This window comes from Peromyscus leucopus, chromosome 8a (genome assembly GCF_004664715.2).
Source record: "Peromyscus leucopus breed LL Stock chromosome 8a, UCI_PerLeu_2.1, whole genome shotgun sequence".
NCBI classification, from domain to species: domain Eukaryota; kingdom Metazoa; phylum Chordata; class Mammalia; order Rodentia; family Cricetidae; genus Peromyscus; species Peromyscus leucopus.
In genome coordinates, this window is record NC_051085.1 from 29,537,500 (window position 1) to 29,556,614 (window position 19,115).

At 40.1% G+C, this 19,115-nt stretch overlaps 1 protein-coding gene across 1 annotated transcript in view; it reads right to left on the reverse strand.

Annotated features, from left to right (window-relative positions):
* Moxd1 (monooxygenase DBH like 1) overlaps positions 1 to 19,115 on the reverse strand; it is an 82,608-nt gene that overhangs the window by 22,401 nt on the left and 41,092 nt on the right. The window contains 3 exon segments of the mRNA XM_028877409.2: positions 298 to 464; positions 2,322 to 2,424; positions 2,721 to 2,900. Coding sequence (XP_028733242.1) covers positions 298 to 464; positions 2,322 to 2,424; positions 2,721 to 2,900 — 450 coding nt within the window.

Here is a 19,115-nt window from a genome sequence, read left to right on the forward strand (position 1 = left end):
GAAAAAGAAACTAGACAAATGAAGAAAAGTCATCAAATGCCCAAAGTAGGAACCAAAGTAGCCAAGAAAGGCTACCTCAGCATTTCTGCCCCCCCCCCTCCTGCCCCCATCATTCTTCTCTTGCAGCCTTTGAGAGTTAACAGAGACAGTCAAAGGTCCTACTGGAATTACACCAACATCTTTACAAGATGCTGTCAGCGAACGCATCGTAAACATTCAAGGAAACTTTGACAACACAATAGCTAAGACCATGCGCTAATCTGGAGATGGCAGCTTGAGAGTCGTGACAGAGCTTACCTCCTCCAGGCACTCCAGAGTGCAGTGACCCTCAGAACGGAACTCGGGCATCCCTGGAGGAATTGTATGGAAGAGGCTCACCCAGAGGCCAGCCTCAATCACTCCTGCGTCATAGTTCCTAATATCCGTGGTATGGAAAAACCTCAGCCCAGAACTGTCTATTAAGCCTGTAACAACAGCAAATAACAAAAAGTGAATTGGAATACTTTTTAAAAAAAGCTTTCACATTCATCTGAAATGGGCCATTCATGGGGTTATTTAATGGAAATTAAAATCCCACGAGGAAAAGGAAGGCAGGCAGCAATGACTGGAAGACAAAAGTTAGCTTTGTGAAGAGAAGTCACCAGATTGTCTACGATCATTGTAGACCCACACAACATGCTATGGAGGATACCTTTGAGTTATCTGGTGGAGATGTTTCACAATTATCTAACACAATGGCAGAACAAAAATGTTCAAGTCATCCATTATAAGATTGAATACCATAGAAATTTTATTTCATATTGTTTTGGGGTGACATTTTACTCTTACAGGTATAAACCATTCATCTTAGAAATCATCTATGGAGAGAGAAAACTACTGAAAGTTAACTCTATACAGTCTATTAACATTCTCTTCATCCTTAACAAACTCAACAGATGGTTAAGGGTTGATATGTAAACAGTTATGTGGTGGGCATTGTGGAGTTAAAAGACAAATAACACATTCTTTGCCATGACATGTCACTGAAGGGAGGGAGAACTTGTGACCCAGATACTATAAACCTGTAATTAATTTGATTAATTGAAACCTTTCCCAGAGGTACCTCGACGTATATCTATGAAGAATCTGTTTTTACAAGGAAAACTTTATAGACTTCTACCACATCCATCTGACTCAATTGAGTCAACAATTAAATACTCTCATACTGTCAGATACATCCCTTTTGAATCAACTGGCAGAAACATATAATGTTATTTTAATTGTTTCCCTTTCCTACCAGACTGTAAGTTTGGTTTGTGTCATTTTGTTTTGTTTTGAGTCTGGGTCTCATTATGTAGACCAAACTGGCTTCAAACTCATGATCCTTTTCTCCCAGGCCCCAAGTGTTGTGATTATAGGCATGCACCACTATACACAGCTAAGACTATAACTTCTACGAGTGAGAGAGTATCTTTTTCACTCATATTAAACTTTAAGCACAGAACAAGCACATAGTTGATGTTCGGTGTTTGCAGAAACATCGTGGATTAAAATAATTAAGATTACTTTCATTGGAGAACTCACATTGACTCTACTAAGTGTTTCAGAGGGTTAGTCCATGACTATTACAGTAGAGAGCATGGTGACAGGCAGGCATGGCACTGGAGAGCAATAGCTGAGGGTTTACATGTTGAGACAACAACCATGAGAAAAAGAGCTGACTAGGAATGACTAGCGTGGGCTTCTAAAGCTCCAAAGTCCACCCACCTCCAGTGACACACCTCGTCCAACACGCAACAACTCCCAATCCTTTCCAAATAATTCCACCACCTGGGAACCAAGTATTTAAATGAGCCTATGGGTGTCATTCTCATTTAAACCTGTCTCAAACATCCTGTCTCAAAAAAATGAGGTGGAGGGCAATTGAGGAAGACATTCAAAATGGATCTCTTGTCTGCATAAGAGAGAGAAGGGGGGAGAGAGGAACAGAGAGAGGGAGGGAAAATTATTTTAAGCACCACATATAATTGGAACTAATTTATATCACAAAAGGAACTTCCATTTTCCTACTGCCTGGTGGGAAATATGAGAATGTATTCTTAGGATTTGTGACCATATATATATGCCCATTTGTCTAGATGCCGCTGGGTCACAGCTACTGTCCTAGTGTAATTCTGAATGACAGAATTCCTGTTTGGCTTCAAAAAGCATCTTCATTTGGATGGCAACTGTACAGGTTAACACTTTCTAATACAGAGTTCCATATTTCACTTCAACTGTGTTACAGACAATAGTCACATGACATTTGAAAACTGGCAGTTGAAAACAAAGAAAGAACTTACCTTTCTTATGTGCGGGATTATCATAATGGACTTCTAAAAGCACATAATGAGGATCCAGTGGCGTGCCCAGGGATAATCCAACATGAGGTGGATAGGTAAAGCCCTAAATATGGAAAAAAAAAAAACTTCATGAAACAGTAACCTGTGGAAGTCTCTAAGAGTTCTGATTCTCAAACCCAAACATTCCCACAGGACACTTCAGGTTTGGAACAATACCATTCATCAAGCACAGATCAAATATAGTCATTTAAGGGAAGAATCCTTTCCTATAAAAGTGTAAGTACAAGTAAATCTTTATGTATTTTTGTGTGACAGTGGTGTTTTTCTACTACAACCATACATGCAGGAGAAGCACAGTCAAATAACTGTCTATGAATTGTTCATCATCATCAACATTACCTCTCCGCCAATGGCCCAGGCAAAAATCACAGTTTCACAGGTCAGGAAGGCGTCAGGCATATTTGGATGGTAGCACTCGTGGCCGTAGTCCAGAACACTGTCGTTGAAGGTGCTGCTACACTGATAGAGCAGGATGTGGTGGACCAGGCCCTCATGGCCCCTCTCTATCACTGGTTCAACCTACGCACATACAAATAAGAGGGAGGGTGTCACAAACGGCAGCACCTCACAACATCCCAGAGTGAGCAGGAAAACAACGTCAATGATGGTTCGGTCTTCAAAGGAATATCCCTCTCTGTTATATAAAGGGCACTGAGATCCAAGTAAGCTTTGTCCTGAAGATGGTCGTGACGGTGATGATGCTAGATGGATGGATGATAACAACGAAAATGAGACAATCATGTATTTCAAAAGTTGCTGGACTTCACCAATTTTCTCTTTTCATCATGTTTAACTCGTGTCTCTTTCCATTATCCATTCTCTAATAAAGCTTACTGTCTCCCAGGCCCCTCACCTTGCATTGCTATTATTCCTTCGTATGTTTCCCCTCACAGAGAAAATATACACCAAGGCTACTGGTACAAACTCTCTGTCTCCTTCTTCTCTACCTCAAAATATTATTCTTACCTTACCAGAAATAGCAGATGATATCTTGGTAATTTCTATATATACATGGGCTGGGCATGAAATGGGGGCTCAATAATGGATACTTTTATTTTAATGATAAGGGTTGCATTCTAACAACAATTTGGGAGGCTGGAATTTGGGAGTCAACAACCCCAACTATTAGTGATGGACTACTATGACATTTCTTGAGTTGTGAGGGGGAATCTGAAGCCAGTTCAAATGGAAAAGATAATTGGAACCATCAGCTTCTTTGTAAGTCTTCTTCATAGCACTTGTGTCCTTCAAGATACTTGTGTCCGTTTCATCCAGGAATATGTGAACCCAACCAGAACAAGTTATCAGGTCACCCTTCCAGAGATCCCCATACTCATGAAACAGGAGCTTGGGCTGAGGGTGTGGACATCAGCTCTAGAGGGCTCTGCGATGCTCCAGGTGTTCTGGCATCCTTAGAGCTCAGCAACACTCCTGCTTTAGCTCTCAGTCCTCACGTGCAGGCACTGCATTCAGAAACCTTTGCTCTCCACTTCAGAATGCAGATGTAGATGAAGCATCTTCAGCCTTTTTCTTCTAGGGCATTGCATCTGTTATTTTTGTAGATTTTCTCCATTTGGTAGGAAGATCCGAGAAGCCAAAGGGGCATGGGATATAGTGTGTAGTGATTTGAAGTAAGCTGCTACTAGAGCCAACCTTTTAAATTAGATTCTGTTTGGTATTACCCACTTGACCACTTATGGCCCACATTTATGGAAACAAGTTAGCACATGGCTTTGTTTGGGCTTATCTTTAAAGGCCACAAGTCCTGAAGCCATACACTACTTTTTCATTTGCTTGAAAATGACAGTTATGGTTTAAGCATCATACAAAATTAGCCATGATTTCACAGAAGTCTAATTCAGAACTTCTATCAAACTTTTGTTTCCATATCTAGTCTAACTGTCTTGTAATACTCAAGACACTTTTGGATGCTTTGGTCCATTCACAAAGACAAAACAAGGATCTCAACAGCTGTATATTCAAATCCATGTGAGGTTTCTGGTACATGCCTTGGAAAAGTTCAGGCAGAGCCTGGAGTCTGCATAGAATTCGGCAAAATGGAACTCAGAAGGGGCCACAAGAACAGGGAAGAGTTGGCTGTCACCAAGACAGCTCCATCAAGGCCTAGTGAGAGGGAGCTAAGAGTATGTGATGCATGGTGATAGTTGAGTTTAGGGACCTCTAAATACCACTTCAAAACTCTTTTAGGAGCAAATCTTCATTGTTGCAGGAAGCATTGAAATAAATATCAAGCTTCTAGATTACAATGCCTTCTTAGGCTAACAATATCTCTCCTATATTCAGCAACTCCCATGTGCCAACTACAGGATCGCTCTTTGTTTCTGTATCTGGTCTACACACTTCATATTAACAGCATAGCTTTATGCTAACCGTCTCCACCTTATCAATGAGAAAACTGAGATTCTGAGAGAGTAGGCAACAAGCCACACACACTGCAGTTATGGAGTGGGAGATAAAGATGAGAAACCAGACCGCTCTGACTCAAAGTCTCTTCCGATGAGAACATGCTGTGGCGGGAAGGTGTGTTGGAAAGCCACCAATGCTACAAGCCACTACCAGTGGGACAGAGATGAAAGGCTACACAGTAAGCCTAGCTGGAGACAGCTGGTAGGAGAGAAATGGCATCACAGGTTAATGCCAGGAGGTTCTTTGGGGCACAACTAACAAGAGGCACCACCCAAAGCTCCCATCAGAGAAACTGTATCAGACCAGACAGAAGTCTTATGCTGGATGGGGTCTACTGATCTTCTTACTGCCCCATCCCTTGGCCTGTTAATATATTATTTTCTTAAAGAGAACAGAAGGCAACATGTCTGCTGTGAACCTGCCAGAGCTTCAAGGAGAAATTGATTATGATTCCATCTATACATTACAAATTGAAGGTATAACCTAAAAAAAAATAATAATAAGGATTTTTTTTGAGGAGTAAACTGCCTATAAAACAGAAAGGAAACTTGATGCAGACCTAGGTACTGACTGTGAGAGAAAACAAAAAGTAGTTTGGAAGAAGCAGAATCCTTTGGAGCATAAAGGGATGGGAGAGAGAAGGGGGAACGAGAAGGAAGCACTCTAGCCCTGCCCCCACTTTGAGCTAGGATAGAATGTCTGTGGTTTCAAGATGGCCTGCTTGCAACTATTTATTCTAGCATCCCAGAGAGCTGATACATCACCTGTTCTAAATTTTGTACCATAAATTAACAATTTTCAGGTCTGTAGATTTATATAGAGGCCGTGACTGCCCCTGCAGTTGTTTGGCACACAGAGAACACATGGATACACGTGTCCCTTGTGACTAACACTACCTTTATCTAAAGCTAAACCTTTGTGTATGTTGCCTTAGTTTTAATGTGGCAGTAAAAAAGGGAGAAGTACCTTGCTTGTCCTATGGGACTGGGCTAAGCCTAACCACAGGGCACTGGTGACGAGAGCTCTTTGGAGCGATTTCCACTTTCTCATTCTTCCAAGTTATCTGCCTAAGATGTGGTTCCTTGCTTGCTGGAACATGAGTAGAGGAGTGGAATGAAGCTGTCCAAAAACAACTTGCGATTCAATAAATTAAAGTTTAAAACCAAGGGGAGAGGCGATGGGAGGAATCTGGGATGAGCTGGAATTTTTTGTAAACTCCTATCACCTTTCTTCTTGTTCCTGGCACTCCCTTCATGTATCCCTCTCCCCAACCAGCCCCAAGTTAGTGTCCATGGGAAAGTCCATAAACTCTCTGGCTCTGACAAAGGGCATCCAGAGGTTAGCAGGCTCTTAAAGTGGTACTACCTCTGAGGTCCCCAGCAGAACAAGCACTGTTGGTTGGTCTCTGTGAGGATCTCATTGACATGCTCATGTGAAGATGGTAGGAGAAATGTCTACCCTCACCTGCCCTGGCCTTGCCCTCATCTCTGAAATAGATGACATGAGCATAATAATGTATTCAACCGGATTGGATATGGAATGGAATCTTCATACCACGAGTATTCCACTATGAAAGCAAGTCAGGGATCAAAGCAAAGCATGAATTGATGTGGCTTCTAAGACCCAACAAGAAAGAACTTGGCAGCTAAGGGAGGTGACAATAAGAAGAGGTCAAACTGGGGTAGACATGGGGGAAAAAAAGAATAAAGAGACAAAAGTAGGGAGAGGAGAATTCTGGGAAATCATTCACCCCTTACTGCAGTCCAGAATTCCCATGAGAATTACAATCTTATACATATCACAAGTGACCAGCTCAGATCTATATGTCCTTGTTTTGTTTTTTGTCTTTTTAACTATAAGAAACAATCTGCTCCTCTTAAAAGATGGTCAGTATGAGGTCAGCAGATACCACAACTGATGTGCTTCTGCACATGGGAAGAAGCCCCAGTGCAGTGGGTACCACAAAGTTGGCACATAGAGAAGAGATGGACCCAGGGAAGATTTACTATCTAAGGTTTATTAATTCAGTTCCTTCTCTGCCATTTGGAGGTTTAGTCACTTTTCCTCCTAAGCTGATATATTCCTTTTCCTCCCAAGCTGGTTCACTTTGTTGTTGTTGTTTTTCTTTGTTTTTTGACACTGGCAATTAGAAGCTCTCAAAACATGAATACAGATCACCAATTCTTCTGTGTGTAAGACGAATCTTAAAAGGTCTTATTAATAAAAACAAACCCAGGGTATTGGGGTGAATGCTGAATGATCAAAGAAACAGAACAAGCCACAGCCACCCCACCTTTACAATTCCTCAGTTGATCTCGTTTCCTCAAACTGAAAGCCTCTGTGCCCTTATCCGAATGGATCTCAGCTGAACTGCTGCTAAAAGCTTAACAAGGCTCTAGTTCCTGGTACTCACAACTTATATACCTTTCTGCTTTTTGCCATCACTTCCTGGGATTAAAGGCATGAGTCACCATGCCTGGCTGTTTCCAGTGTGGCTTGAACTCACAGAGATCTGGACGGATCTCTGCCTCCGGAATGCTAGGATTAAAGGTGTGTGTGCCATCATTTTCTGGCCTCTATGTCTGTCTAGTAGCTGTTCTGTCCTCTGACCCCAGATACGTTTATTAGAGTGCACAATGTATTGGGGGACACAATATCACCACATCCATGTGTCCTGCACACATCACCTTGAAGTTGTCTTTTTTTCTTATCTTAGAAATACTGGCACCTAAAGTTGTTCTTATTTACTATTTTAACTAGATCTGGGCAAGTTATCAGTTATTTCAGTGAATTCCCTGTAAAAGCTGTAAGAGAGAGAATAAAACACAGTCTCTTGCTGTGGGATGTCTTTCTGTATGCTGTGAATATGTGTGGCTTCCATTGGATAATAAATAAAGCTGTTTTGGCCTATGGCAAGAAGGCTTACAGCCAGTTAGGAGATTCAAGCAGAGATACAGAGAGAAGAATGGTGGAGTCGTGAGACGTCAGCGGCTGCTGAAGGAGCAACAAGATGCCAACAGACCAGAAATGCCACGGCCGCATGGCAACATAGAGATGAATAAGAATGGGTTAATTTAAGATGAAACGCTAGCTAGCCAGAAGCTGAAGCCTTAGGCCATACAGTTTGTAATTAATATAAAGCTTCCGATTGATTATAAGCATCTGAGGGACTGAGGGTGGGAGAGATTTATCTGGACTGCAGGGCCAGGCAGGATTGAGAAACATTCTGGCTACAGTCTCTAGTGTACAGACCTTTATCTTTTGCCTGCTGACTCCTGAGTTTCCACACAGGTTTTAGCATTTAAGCTGTTTCACTTGATGAACATGCAAGTTCCCTTCAGAAAGGTAACACATTGCAAGCGATAGTTATTTATATCTGAAGGGAATCTAAAAAAAAAACCTTATTAAATAAAACATTGAATATTGAGAACATGCTGAGAGACATCTTCAGAAGGTCTTTCATGTTCCTCTCCAATCAATTATTCTAGCCCACACTTTCCAGGTGCACACATAGAGCAAGGATCTCCTGTGCAAGCAGGGAGCGGCCCTCAGCAGTTAACAGTGCCAATATCTGGTTTTCAAATAAAACTTTGCTATATTGACAGTACATGTCTTGGAAGTTTGGTGTGATAGTTCAACTCATGTGTACAACACTGACCAAATCTGGGGAGTCAGGAGGTCCCCTCTTTATCATTCATGTTTGGACCCACCAGGGGCCAGCCTTACAGATCTTCACATTAGTGCCTTTATTTTGGACTTCCCAAAGGCCAGAACGATAATGAAACTTCTGTTCTTTATAAATTCCAAGGTCTGAAGTATTTTGTTATAGCAGCATAAGCAATCTAAGGCAGATGTTTGGACACTTGCCCTCTGATAGCACTCCAGCACTGACTGACTAGCCAGTCTCCCCAAGACAGCACTTTGCACACTGGCAATCTAAGCCATGTATGGCAGCTGAACAGAGGAGCATTCTTTTTTTTTTTTTTTTTTTTTTTTGTAGTAGTGTTTCCCATTTTTTAAAATTTTTATTTTATTTTATAATTTAATTTAATTTTACATATCAGCCATGGATTTCCTTGTTCTCCCCCCTCTTCCCGCATCTATCCCCTAGCCCACCCCCCATTCCCATCTCCTCCAGGGCAAAGACTCCCCTGGGGATTGAGTTCAACCTGGTAGATTCAGTCCTGGAAGGTCCAGTCCCCTCCTCCCAGGCTGAGCCAAGTGTCCCTGTATAAGCCCCAGGTTCCAAACAGCCAGCTCATGCACTGAGGACAGGTCCTGGTCCCACTGCCTGGATGCCTCCCAAACAGATCAAGCTAATCAACTGCCTCACTTATCCAGAGTGCCTGATCCAGTTGGAGACTGAGAGGAGCATGGAAAAAAATTCATGTTTTGAGCAAATTTTCTTACATTCATGGTCTTCTTTCCTTAACTAGCTGCATGTTACCCACACAGTCCTATTAACAGAAATTCCCAGGCATTGAGCTTCCCAATTTCTTCTTACACACATCTATTCTTGCCACAATAACCCATTCCTTCCCTTTCTCCACATCCCACCGGTCTCCTTTATTCAACTTACTTACTAACATCTTACTCCTTCTTGGGACCCATTTTGTTTCTTTGGATGTCTCCTCTGAATCTGGCTCATATTTATCATGTTTCTCTTAGTTTACCTCAGGAAGCAGTACTGTGTTCACAGCCTGATGCCAGAGTCTGCGTTTGAAATCCAAGGTCTGCCACTCACAGGGTTTATGATCTGATGCCCCTTCCTTTACCTTGGCAAAGCTCAGTTTTCTTTTTAACGAGTAGAAATCCAAATCCAATTTTCGTCTATTATAAAAACTGAAGGATAAGTGCCTCCAGCACATAGCTTACAGTAAATAATAGTAAAAACTGTACTGAGTTCCGTCCAACTTAGTAGATAGCTGCATTTCTTTCATTGAATGCACTTATTTCACAAGTTTTTTCCTCCCTTAGAGGAGCAACTCACTGTTTTTCTCATGCTGTCAAGGGAACAGAGGTTTGCAAAACCTCTAGTGTGTGTGTGTGTGTGTGTGTGTGTGTGTGTGTGTGTGTGTGTGTGTAGTGCACACAAATGTGCAAGAGAGTTAACAAAATACATCATGGAGATAAACTCCTGCACACACTTGTATACACACATCCATACTAACAAGTACATACAACACACAGAGACGCATATACACAAAGAACATGCTAGATGTTCTCTGACATGATATTGCTTAAGTCCTTATAAGTGTGCATAGTTTTTGAAAGATGTATTGTTTTGTATGCTTCAAACATGCTATGACATAAATAACTTTCAAATGCTGAGAACTTACAGAGCTCACTGTGTATACAGTTCACATATATGTGGTTTGAATCTTTCACACTATAATAAAAATGGTTTAGAGAACATTCAAAGAATTTTTTAAAACAATATATCGTCTTTGATGCAGCAATAAGTTAAAGGGATGAATATAGCTAGATTTATGATGGATCTACCCAGAATGAATAGACAGACATGGAACAATTTGGTATGTGGTGCTTGAACACTGTAGAAACAGGGATCCTTTTCCATAACTACATATCACAGAGCGACAAGGAAGTCATAGCTTGGCAATGACGTGCACACATATACCAACTTTATTTATGTGTCCCACTCCCCATCCTGGAGAAGAAAACTAAATGTAGCAGAAGAAAGAATTGGAAGCAGCGCTCCACTGAGCAAAGAAAGATAAGTAAAATAATGGAGAATGTATTTGCAAATCTGTGCCAAATGGAGGGTGAGACCCTTACTATAAAATAATGACAAGTCAACGACACCATAGTGAAAGCAGACAAAGTACACGAACTCAACATTTATGTAACCGCATCTCTGGTTACAGAGAAAAAGAGGTCACAACTGAGTCATGAGTAAGTATATGCAAACGAAAACAAAAATAACATGTTCATTTACCTACCAGACTAGAAACACTTAGCTCTGTTAACAGGTAATGTTGGCTCAAAAGAATGTAATGACAAAAACCTAGAAAACACTTCAGGTTGTTAATCAAATTAAAATGAGATACATCTCCATTTAGAACGTAACACTTTAGGCGACACTTCTAAATTTAAAAGGCAAGCATCAAATACCCTATCAGAGTCTGTGTTAGTCCACGTGTTCGTGGCTGCTACAGAACACCCAAGGAAAGAACCTAGGTGAGGAAAGATCGCTATTTACTCATGGCTTCAGTCAGCAGGGAGCGGCTTCTGTGCTCCAGACCTGTGGTATTTTATGACAGAAGGGTGTGAGGTAGAGTTCCTCAGCTCATGACAGCCAGCAGGAGAGAGTCACTGGAAGGAGCACGAGACAGGATATGTCACTAAAGGCACAACCAATGACCTCCCTCTAATCAGTCATCCCTCTCTCCCACAGCTCCAACACATCCCAACAAATCTTTTCAAATGCTGAGTCTGCCAAGGGATTAAATTGTTCATTAGGCCGGAGCCCTCCTGATGTAGGCTCCTTTGGAAAACCCTCACAGACACACCAAGAGACTGTGTATTAACCTCTTGGCCCTGATAAGTGATAACCAAGATTAACTAAAGTCTAAAAGCCAAGGGGAAAAAATATATATGTAAAGAGCAAATAATATCAAAACAGGCAGGTTTTCATATAGCTATAGATAGATAGAAAGAATTTTTTTTTGGAAAAATACATGAAGATATCAGTGACATTTTGTGAAGAGCTTGGGCAGTAGAATTCAGGGTATTTTGCTAATTAGTTTAACAATTTGATTAGTTTTGCTGCTAAGAAAATATTAATTCACACTACGTGTTTAAAATTCTGATTTTATCACTAAATGGCCTATGACAAGTTACTTAACATTATGAGTCTCCATTTCCTATCTTGTAAGGTGGTCATGAAGACATGTTGTATTAGAAATCTCCTATAGAGCCGGGCGGTGGTGGCGCACGCCTTTAATCACAGCACTCGGGAGGCAGAGCCAAGTGGATCTCTGTGAGTTCGAGGCCAGCCTGGGCTACCAAGTGAGTCCCAGGAAAGGCACAAAGCTACACAGAGAAACCCTGTCTCTAAAAAAAAAAACAAAAAACAAAAAAAAAAAAAAACAAAAACAAAAAAACAAAAAAAGAAAAAGAAATCTCCTATAGTAGAGAGTGGACACAAAAGCATCAACCCAGCATTAACACTCATGTTTCTCTCCATAACTTATTTCTTTGAAAAATAAATAATATTTATTATGGGCTACCACAGTTAATTAGGAAAAGTCTGTATAAACCTTCAAAAATAGTTATGCCTATCCACCAAACTCTCCACATGCTAATTTATAGTTGTATAGAAGCAGGTTGTACTGTGCTATGACCCAGAAGGACTATAGGAAATAATATGCATTATATTTCTCAAGAACTTAAAAGAAAAGATTTCAAATGCCTTCAGCTTAAAAAAATGAGCAATTTTGAGGAGACGGGCATGTGTATCCTGATTTCTATATTATTCAACATGTACATATGCACTGAGTCATTACACGATCTTCATATATGCACAATTTTTTATGTTTTTATATATTAGTTAAACTTTCTAACTTAAATGTTATAGATATTTACTTTCCAAATACTGAGTTAATACAAGACAATTAATCTCATTTTATAATTTTTATTTAAAATTTATCTTTAGAATAGTAATTAATTACAGTAGATTTGGAGATAGGCTTGTCAAACAATGTATACATTCCTTTTGAAGACTCAGATATGACCCCTGAGGCTTTTGTCTCTTAAAATATCCAACACAGTTTTCTTATTCAAACCTGGTGTCAAACCTTCCCAGTCCAAATGTGCCGATTCCTTGACAGCTTCATCTCCCATCAGAGGAGGCCAGCAGGTCTCCTGGATGCTACATTTCATATTTTCTAATTTCTGAGCTATCATTCACCTCCAGGTCTCCTTTGAAGATCAGCCTGTAGGGTTCCATCTTTGTTGTTGAGGATATATGTTTACTGTATTTTATTATTTTTTAAATGTATGATTTCAGGGTCTTGATGCCAATCATGATGGAACAGAACTTAACAGATGACTCTCATGGCAAAAATGTCACAGCTCCAAATTAGAAATGGAAAGAGATTTTCATTTAGTCCAATCTAACTTATAAACAAAACCAAGTTGAATGTATCAATTAAATCCTTCATGTTTTAAGTCTTGTTTTAACTTCCTTGTACTATATATATTACAAATAAATAGGTATTCTTTGTATATTTTATATATATATATATAATATATATATATATATATATATATATATATATATATTTTTCATCCTGAAACTTCGATTCCTATATTAAGTATAATGCATCATAATAATTTTGGAAGTTTTAAATAAAATATACTATTTTAGTATTTATTCATCATAATTTAACAATGAATTTATTTGCTGGAGGAATTCAATAACTGAGGTGTCTTGTTTTATCTTCTGAGAACAGGGAAATAATACAATGGCAGTTTTTATTCCTTCAGACATGATCTGTAGATTTGATCTAATTGCACCCAATACAAATTAGGAACATTGCTTCATGCAGAATTCTGTGCTGGACTTTATCCTCAAACCCCAGAATTCCTTACTCTTTTAAAGGCTTTCAAAGTAAATTCTGTTTTATCAGTAACAAAAGCAGGACACTGATGTTGTTTTCCTCTAAGATTCAAAATAAACTTGCTTTAGACCTGATAACCAACTGGCTCATTGACTATTAGTTTGCTTTCCTGAACTTTGGTTTCATCTATGAAATGTCTGTATGCAGTGCAACACGGCTCATCTGGCCAGCCTTTCAGTAAAACACAGACTCCTCAGATACAGGTCACCCCTTTAAAGTTCATTCATTCTAGAGAGAAAACAGATGTGCTGAACATTGTTAGAACTCACCATCACTTACTCCACGCAGTCTAGATTTAAGTCATTGATTTCATAAAGATTTACTAAGCTCCTGGGACCTGTGCCCAGTGCTGAAGATCAAAGATGGCATGACAGTCGTTCCAGGACTTAAGGTCAAGACAGAGATGCTACAATGATGACCGACATTTGTGCATTTGTATACACACACACACACACACACACACACACACACACACACACACACCACTCCACATATATTACCTGCATTATCTCATTTAATTTCATGTAATCTTTATGCAATGTCGAGATTCCCTATTTACTACTTTCACTTTATAAACAAAGAAACTGAGGACCAGTTAAGTAATGTGAACATATTGACACAGCTTGTACGTTTTGAGCCTGAATTTGCCCTTGGAGTTTACTGGTTTCAGTCTCCTTTTGAGGGTGATACAGCTTGTCAGCTGCTCTTACCTGTCTAGGCTTCTGGGGAAGAACAGAGCGAGGACTGTGGTCAGGAAAGGCATTAGAGTGAGACCCAAAACAATTTTATATTCCAGCATTCTTTCAAAAAAAGTCATTATAGTTTATGAATATTTCTTTTTGGCTGCAAAGGGGAAACATTTTGAATTAGAAAAGTCATGTTGTCCTTTTTATTAATCTGTGGTTCCTCATTCCTAGAGTTGAGACAGAGAGTCTAGTGGAGGTTCAGTGGCAAAGGATGCTGGGTTCAGTGAGCGCAAGCAGGCACATGCGTGCACTAGTGTGCATCTCTAACCCCTGCTGTGGGGATGTGAGGAGAAGAAGATCCCAGGTGGCGGCTGGCCAGTCAATCCCACGACAAACTCTGGGTTCACTGAAAGACAATTTGCCTCAAAAAATTACGTGGAGAGCAATTGAGGAGAACACCAGATGTGGATGTCTAGCCTCCATACCTACACACACACACACACACACACACACACACACACACACACACACACACTCAAGAGCGAAAAGGGAACATGGTCTTTTGGATTTTATAAAAGTCGATAAGGTGATAGATTTTCGTTGTTATGACTTTATGTGTTTAAACAGAAGATACCCATTAAATATGTCACCATCCATAGGACAATTGCATAAGAAGGAGAAAATAACAACCTCAGTCGTCTCAGATCATGACTGGGTTAAACACTGGTGTCACGGCCTGTGGGTGACTCTCCTCTCTAGATAGGTAATTCCCACTCCAGTAAGTCTGTCTGTCTTCATAACAGGCCCACACTGAATTTGCCTTAAAGCATTTAGGGCTCCTGCTGCCTTCCAGGTGTGTGACTATGTTCGTCTTTTCCCGTAGATGTCGATGTTCTGAGAGCATGGCAAATGTCTTATTAGTCTTTGCAGTTGTTTGCTTGCATTATATTTAATAAACTGGTGCATAGGGAAAGTATTTTAGCATTCCTCACACAGCAACTCCCCAGAGTGAATTCACACTTTGTAATGTTTACTTTACCTCTCAGTACCCCCACTGAATCCGGCAAATTTCTGCATTCTCTCCAGGTACTTCTAGTGATAAACCCACTCATCACTATGAGTCTCAAGCACAAACTTGAGTTCATTTGTCTCAGTAGAGCTCATGTTTTGTTTTTTTTTTTCCTAAACATATCGCCTCCTTTTAAAATAAAGCAAATGTAAGGGCTTTGCCAGAATTTAAATATCCTTAGATTGTGAGCCATAGAAATTGCATTGAAAACCCGATCCAGTTACAAATGAAACATAATAAAATGGGTGATTTATTCTATATTTGGGTATTTTCCCAGGCAGATAAAAGCCACGGTCCATTTAAACTTCGTAACTCAGAGTCTCCTTAGGTGCTCAAAGAGAAGGTTTACAGTCTTAGAAATGTGGTCGGTCTCTTTTCTTGGCAGAGGAGGACGAGATCTGGGGAGCTGATGAATTGAGTTATAGTTGTCATTCTAAGAAAGAACTTACCGTCCCCTCTCCCCTTTGAACCATGACTTCATTTTAGATGTTTATTACAACCCTATCACCTAACATTGAATGAAGTGACACACCAGTCTCCTCCTCTGCAACAGCTCTCCTGGGCATCTCTCCTGGTCCTCAAGGCTGCTTCCTTCCTTCTCACCCCTGCCCCGTCCTGATACCTCTGGCTGAACTCCTAGCTCTAGAGATCCGAACTCTAAAGTCTACAGCACATCACTCCATTTCTCCAGTTCAAACACAGTAGTTCTGGCTAGGGAAATGACCCAGCAGTGCTTGACTACTAAGTATGAGGACCCTAGTTTGCTACTCGGTACCCAAGGAAAAACGGTGCAGCAGCACATGCCATGTCCATCATCCCAGCACTTGGAAGGCCGGCAGGAGGAGTCCCATTCTTGCTGGCCTGGAAGTCTGGACAAGTCATTGAGCTCCAGGTTCAGTGAAAGACCCTTTCTCAAAAAATCAGGTGGAAAACCGATGGATTCCTCTTGCTGAACTCTTCCTCCACAGTCTTACGTTTGTACACATGTGCTCACATACACATGTGCTTGGTTTTTGCTCCAGAAAAACTCATTTCAGAGACTGGGGAGATGTCTCAGGGATTAAACGTGCTTGTTCTGCAAGCATAAGGGTCTGAATTTGAATCCCATGCCCCATGTAAAAAGCCAGACATGCCTGAGTGTGCCTATAGACCTGGCATTGGAGGGCAGCGACAGGCAGATTCTGACAGCTCCCCAAAAAGATTAGGTATCTGGCTCAGAGACCCTGTCTCAAGGCAATAAGGCAGAGAGTTATAGAAGAAGACCTCCAATGACCTGCTTTGTCCTCTGTATGTATGCATAGGGACACATACCCACACATTTACATGCAGCATACTCATACATGTACAGAGATGGGAAGAGATGGGGAAAGAAACACACATACACAGACCTCTCTCTCACCCCAACCCCAAAATACAGACTTTATTTTATGGCCTACCATGCATTATCTTTTTGGTCCTTTTACAAACCCTTCAAATACTCCCAAGACTACCTTTTCCTCTATGCCTTTGGCCGTGTCCTTCTAAACTTCTAAATCCCAAGCCTGAGAAAAGAAAGTTGGAGCCCCTCAGAACTTGATCCTCTGACAGAAGGATAACAAGATTTTTCAAACATCCCTTACAACCATCCATGTTTTTAGCCATCAATTGGCAATGACCAACATACTCAGTGATAAAAGGATGTGGTGATATATTGTGTACTCCAATAAAGCTTGCTTGAGGATCAGATTAGACATAGAGGCCAGAGAGTGGTAGCACACACCCTTAATCCTATCACTCAGGAGGCAGAGATCCATCTGGATCTCTGTGAGTTCAAGGCCACACTGAAAACAGAGCCAGGCAGTGGTGGCACATACCTTTAATCCCAGGAAGTGATGATAGGGTGGAGAAAGGTATATAAGGAATGAGGAAATAGGAACTAAAGCAGTTCAGCTGACACCATTTCGGGTGAAGACTCAGGATTTTAATCAGAAGATTCATGGAATTGGTAAGATAAGAGGTGGTGGCTGTGGCTTGCTCTGCTTCTCTGATCTTTCAGCTTTCACCCTGATATCCGGCTCTGGGTTTTTTATTAAAAGACTTGAACAATAGAGAAAAGATTCTCTCATCCTGTTGGTAATGTGACAGATGTGTTAAAATCTGACCTGGTAAGTATATTTAAATGCATAATGTCTACACCCTTGACCCAGTGCATCTTGTAATCTAACCTACAGAAATGAAACCATCAATGCTTAAGGTTATGCTTACAACAGCAAAAAACTCAGGTCACTTTAAATGTTTGTCAGGGAGAGATGGCTGCAGAAACATGACTTAAAAAGAACAGAGGAATAAAATAGGAAGTAAAGGCTGTTATATTTTAACCTGTAAAAAAAAAAAAAAAAGAAAAGAAAAGTGTGGGGGCTGGAGAGATGGCTCAACAGTTAAGAGCACTGGCTATTCTTCCAGAGGACCCGGGTTCAATTTCCGGCACCCACATGACAGCTCACAACTCTCTGTAACTCCAGTTCCAGGGAATATGACACCTCTACACAGACATATGTGCAGAAAAACACCAATGCACAGAAAATAAAGTAAATAAATAAAAAGTGTGGTAATTTTAATTGAATTTCAAAGTAACTTTACAAAAAAAGGGGAATTAAAACAGGAAAAATCTGTATAATATTGTATTTCTTTTATTTATTTATTTATGTATGTATGTATGTATGTATGTATGTATGTATGTATGTATTTATACAGTGTTCTGCTTGCATATGTCCCTTCAGGCCAGAAGAGGGCACCAGACCTCATTACAGATGGTTGTGAGCCACCATGTGGTTTCTGGGAATTGAACTCAGGACCTCTGGAAGAACAGCCAGTGCTCTTAACCTCTGGGCCATCTCTCCAGCCCAGTAAGTATTTCTTTGAGTATAAAAATTATAAAGAATACACACATGTTATCATTGGTCAACTTCCTCCTGGAAGTGGAAACAGGAGAAAGGCCTCACTAATTTTTTAAATGCTTCTCACTCTTACTTATTTTAACAAGTATATAGACTTTGGATTTGGTTAATTTTGATGTGTTATTTTTTTGTTTGCAAGCTTTTTGTATTAAATTAATGAAATTAAAACATAAACAGGAAAATATTTGAGGAATTAAAATAAAAACAAGTATCATTGCATTGGAAATGAAGCAAGCCCATGCAGAGAGTATTCTCAGGCTGAAAATAGAGTACTGTCTTAAGAGCTGAGGACATGCTCCTTCATCCTTCCAGTGGGAAGTGATCAGAATAAGGTTGCTTTGACTTCTTTTCAAGACCTTCAAAGGCCAGTGTGGGAGAACACGGTGTGACATGGCGAAGATTTCCCATTACTAACTCAAGCTGAAGATATAAATTATTTCATAAATGCTAACTTTTAGCACCTCAATAAATAGTATTTGGAAATATGTGACCACATCAGCAAACTGTCGGAAAATTTTAATAGCTATATAAGTGGAAAACATTTCTCAGAGAACTGCCGTTCCCTGTTTATCGTTAACAAAGAGGAACTTAGTTCTCTGACCTTGTAAGTTTAACTTGGTTGTAAATCTTATAAACCTAACCTATCCCAGGAGAGAGCTTACCCAACAAAGTGTGTTGGCGGTCATCTCTTAAGTGTCTAGAATGAAGAAATGAAAAGTAAAGATAGTCAAAATATTGAATTCCAAGATATAAATACATCTCATGGAATCCAGTCAGCTATAAACAAATACATTTCAATTATCTACTCAGAAATGTCTTGAAACAGTCAATGAAATCAAAGTGAATTTCCAACTGCTTTGAATTATTGGGTAATTACATCCAAGCAATTAGAGCTTTTTCAAAAGCTCTGAAAATTCTTTAATTATAGGTTATTAAAAGATGACCCAGTAGAAAACACTATAAATACTACATAT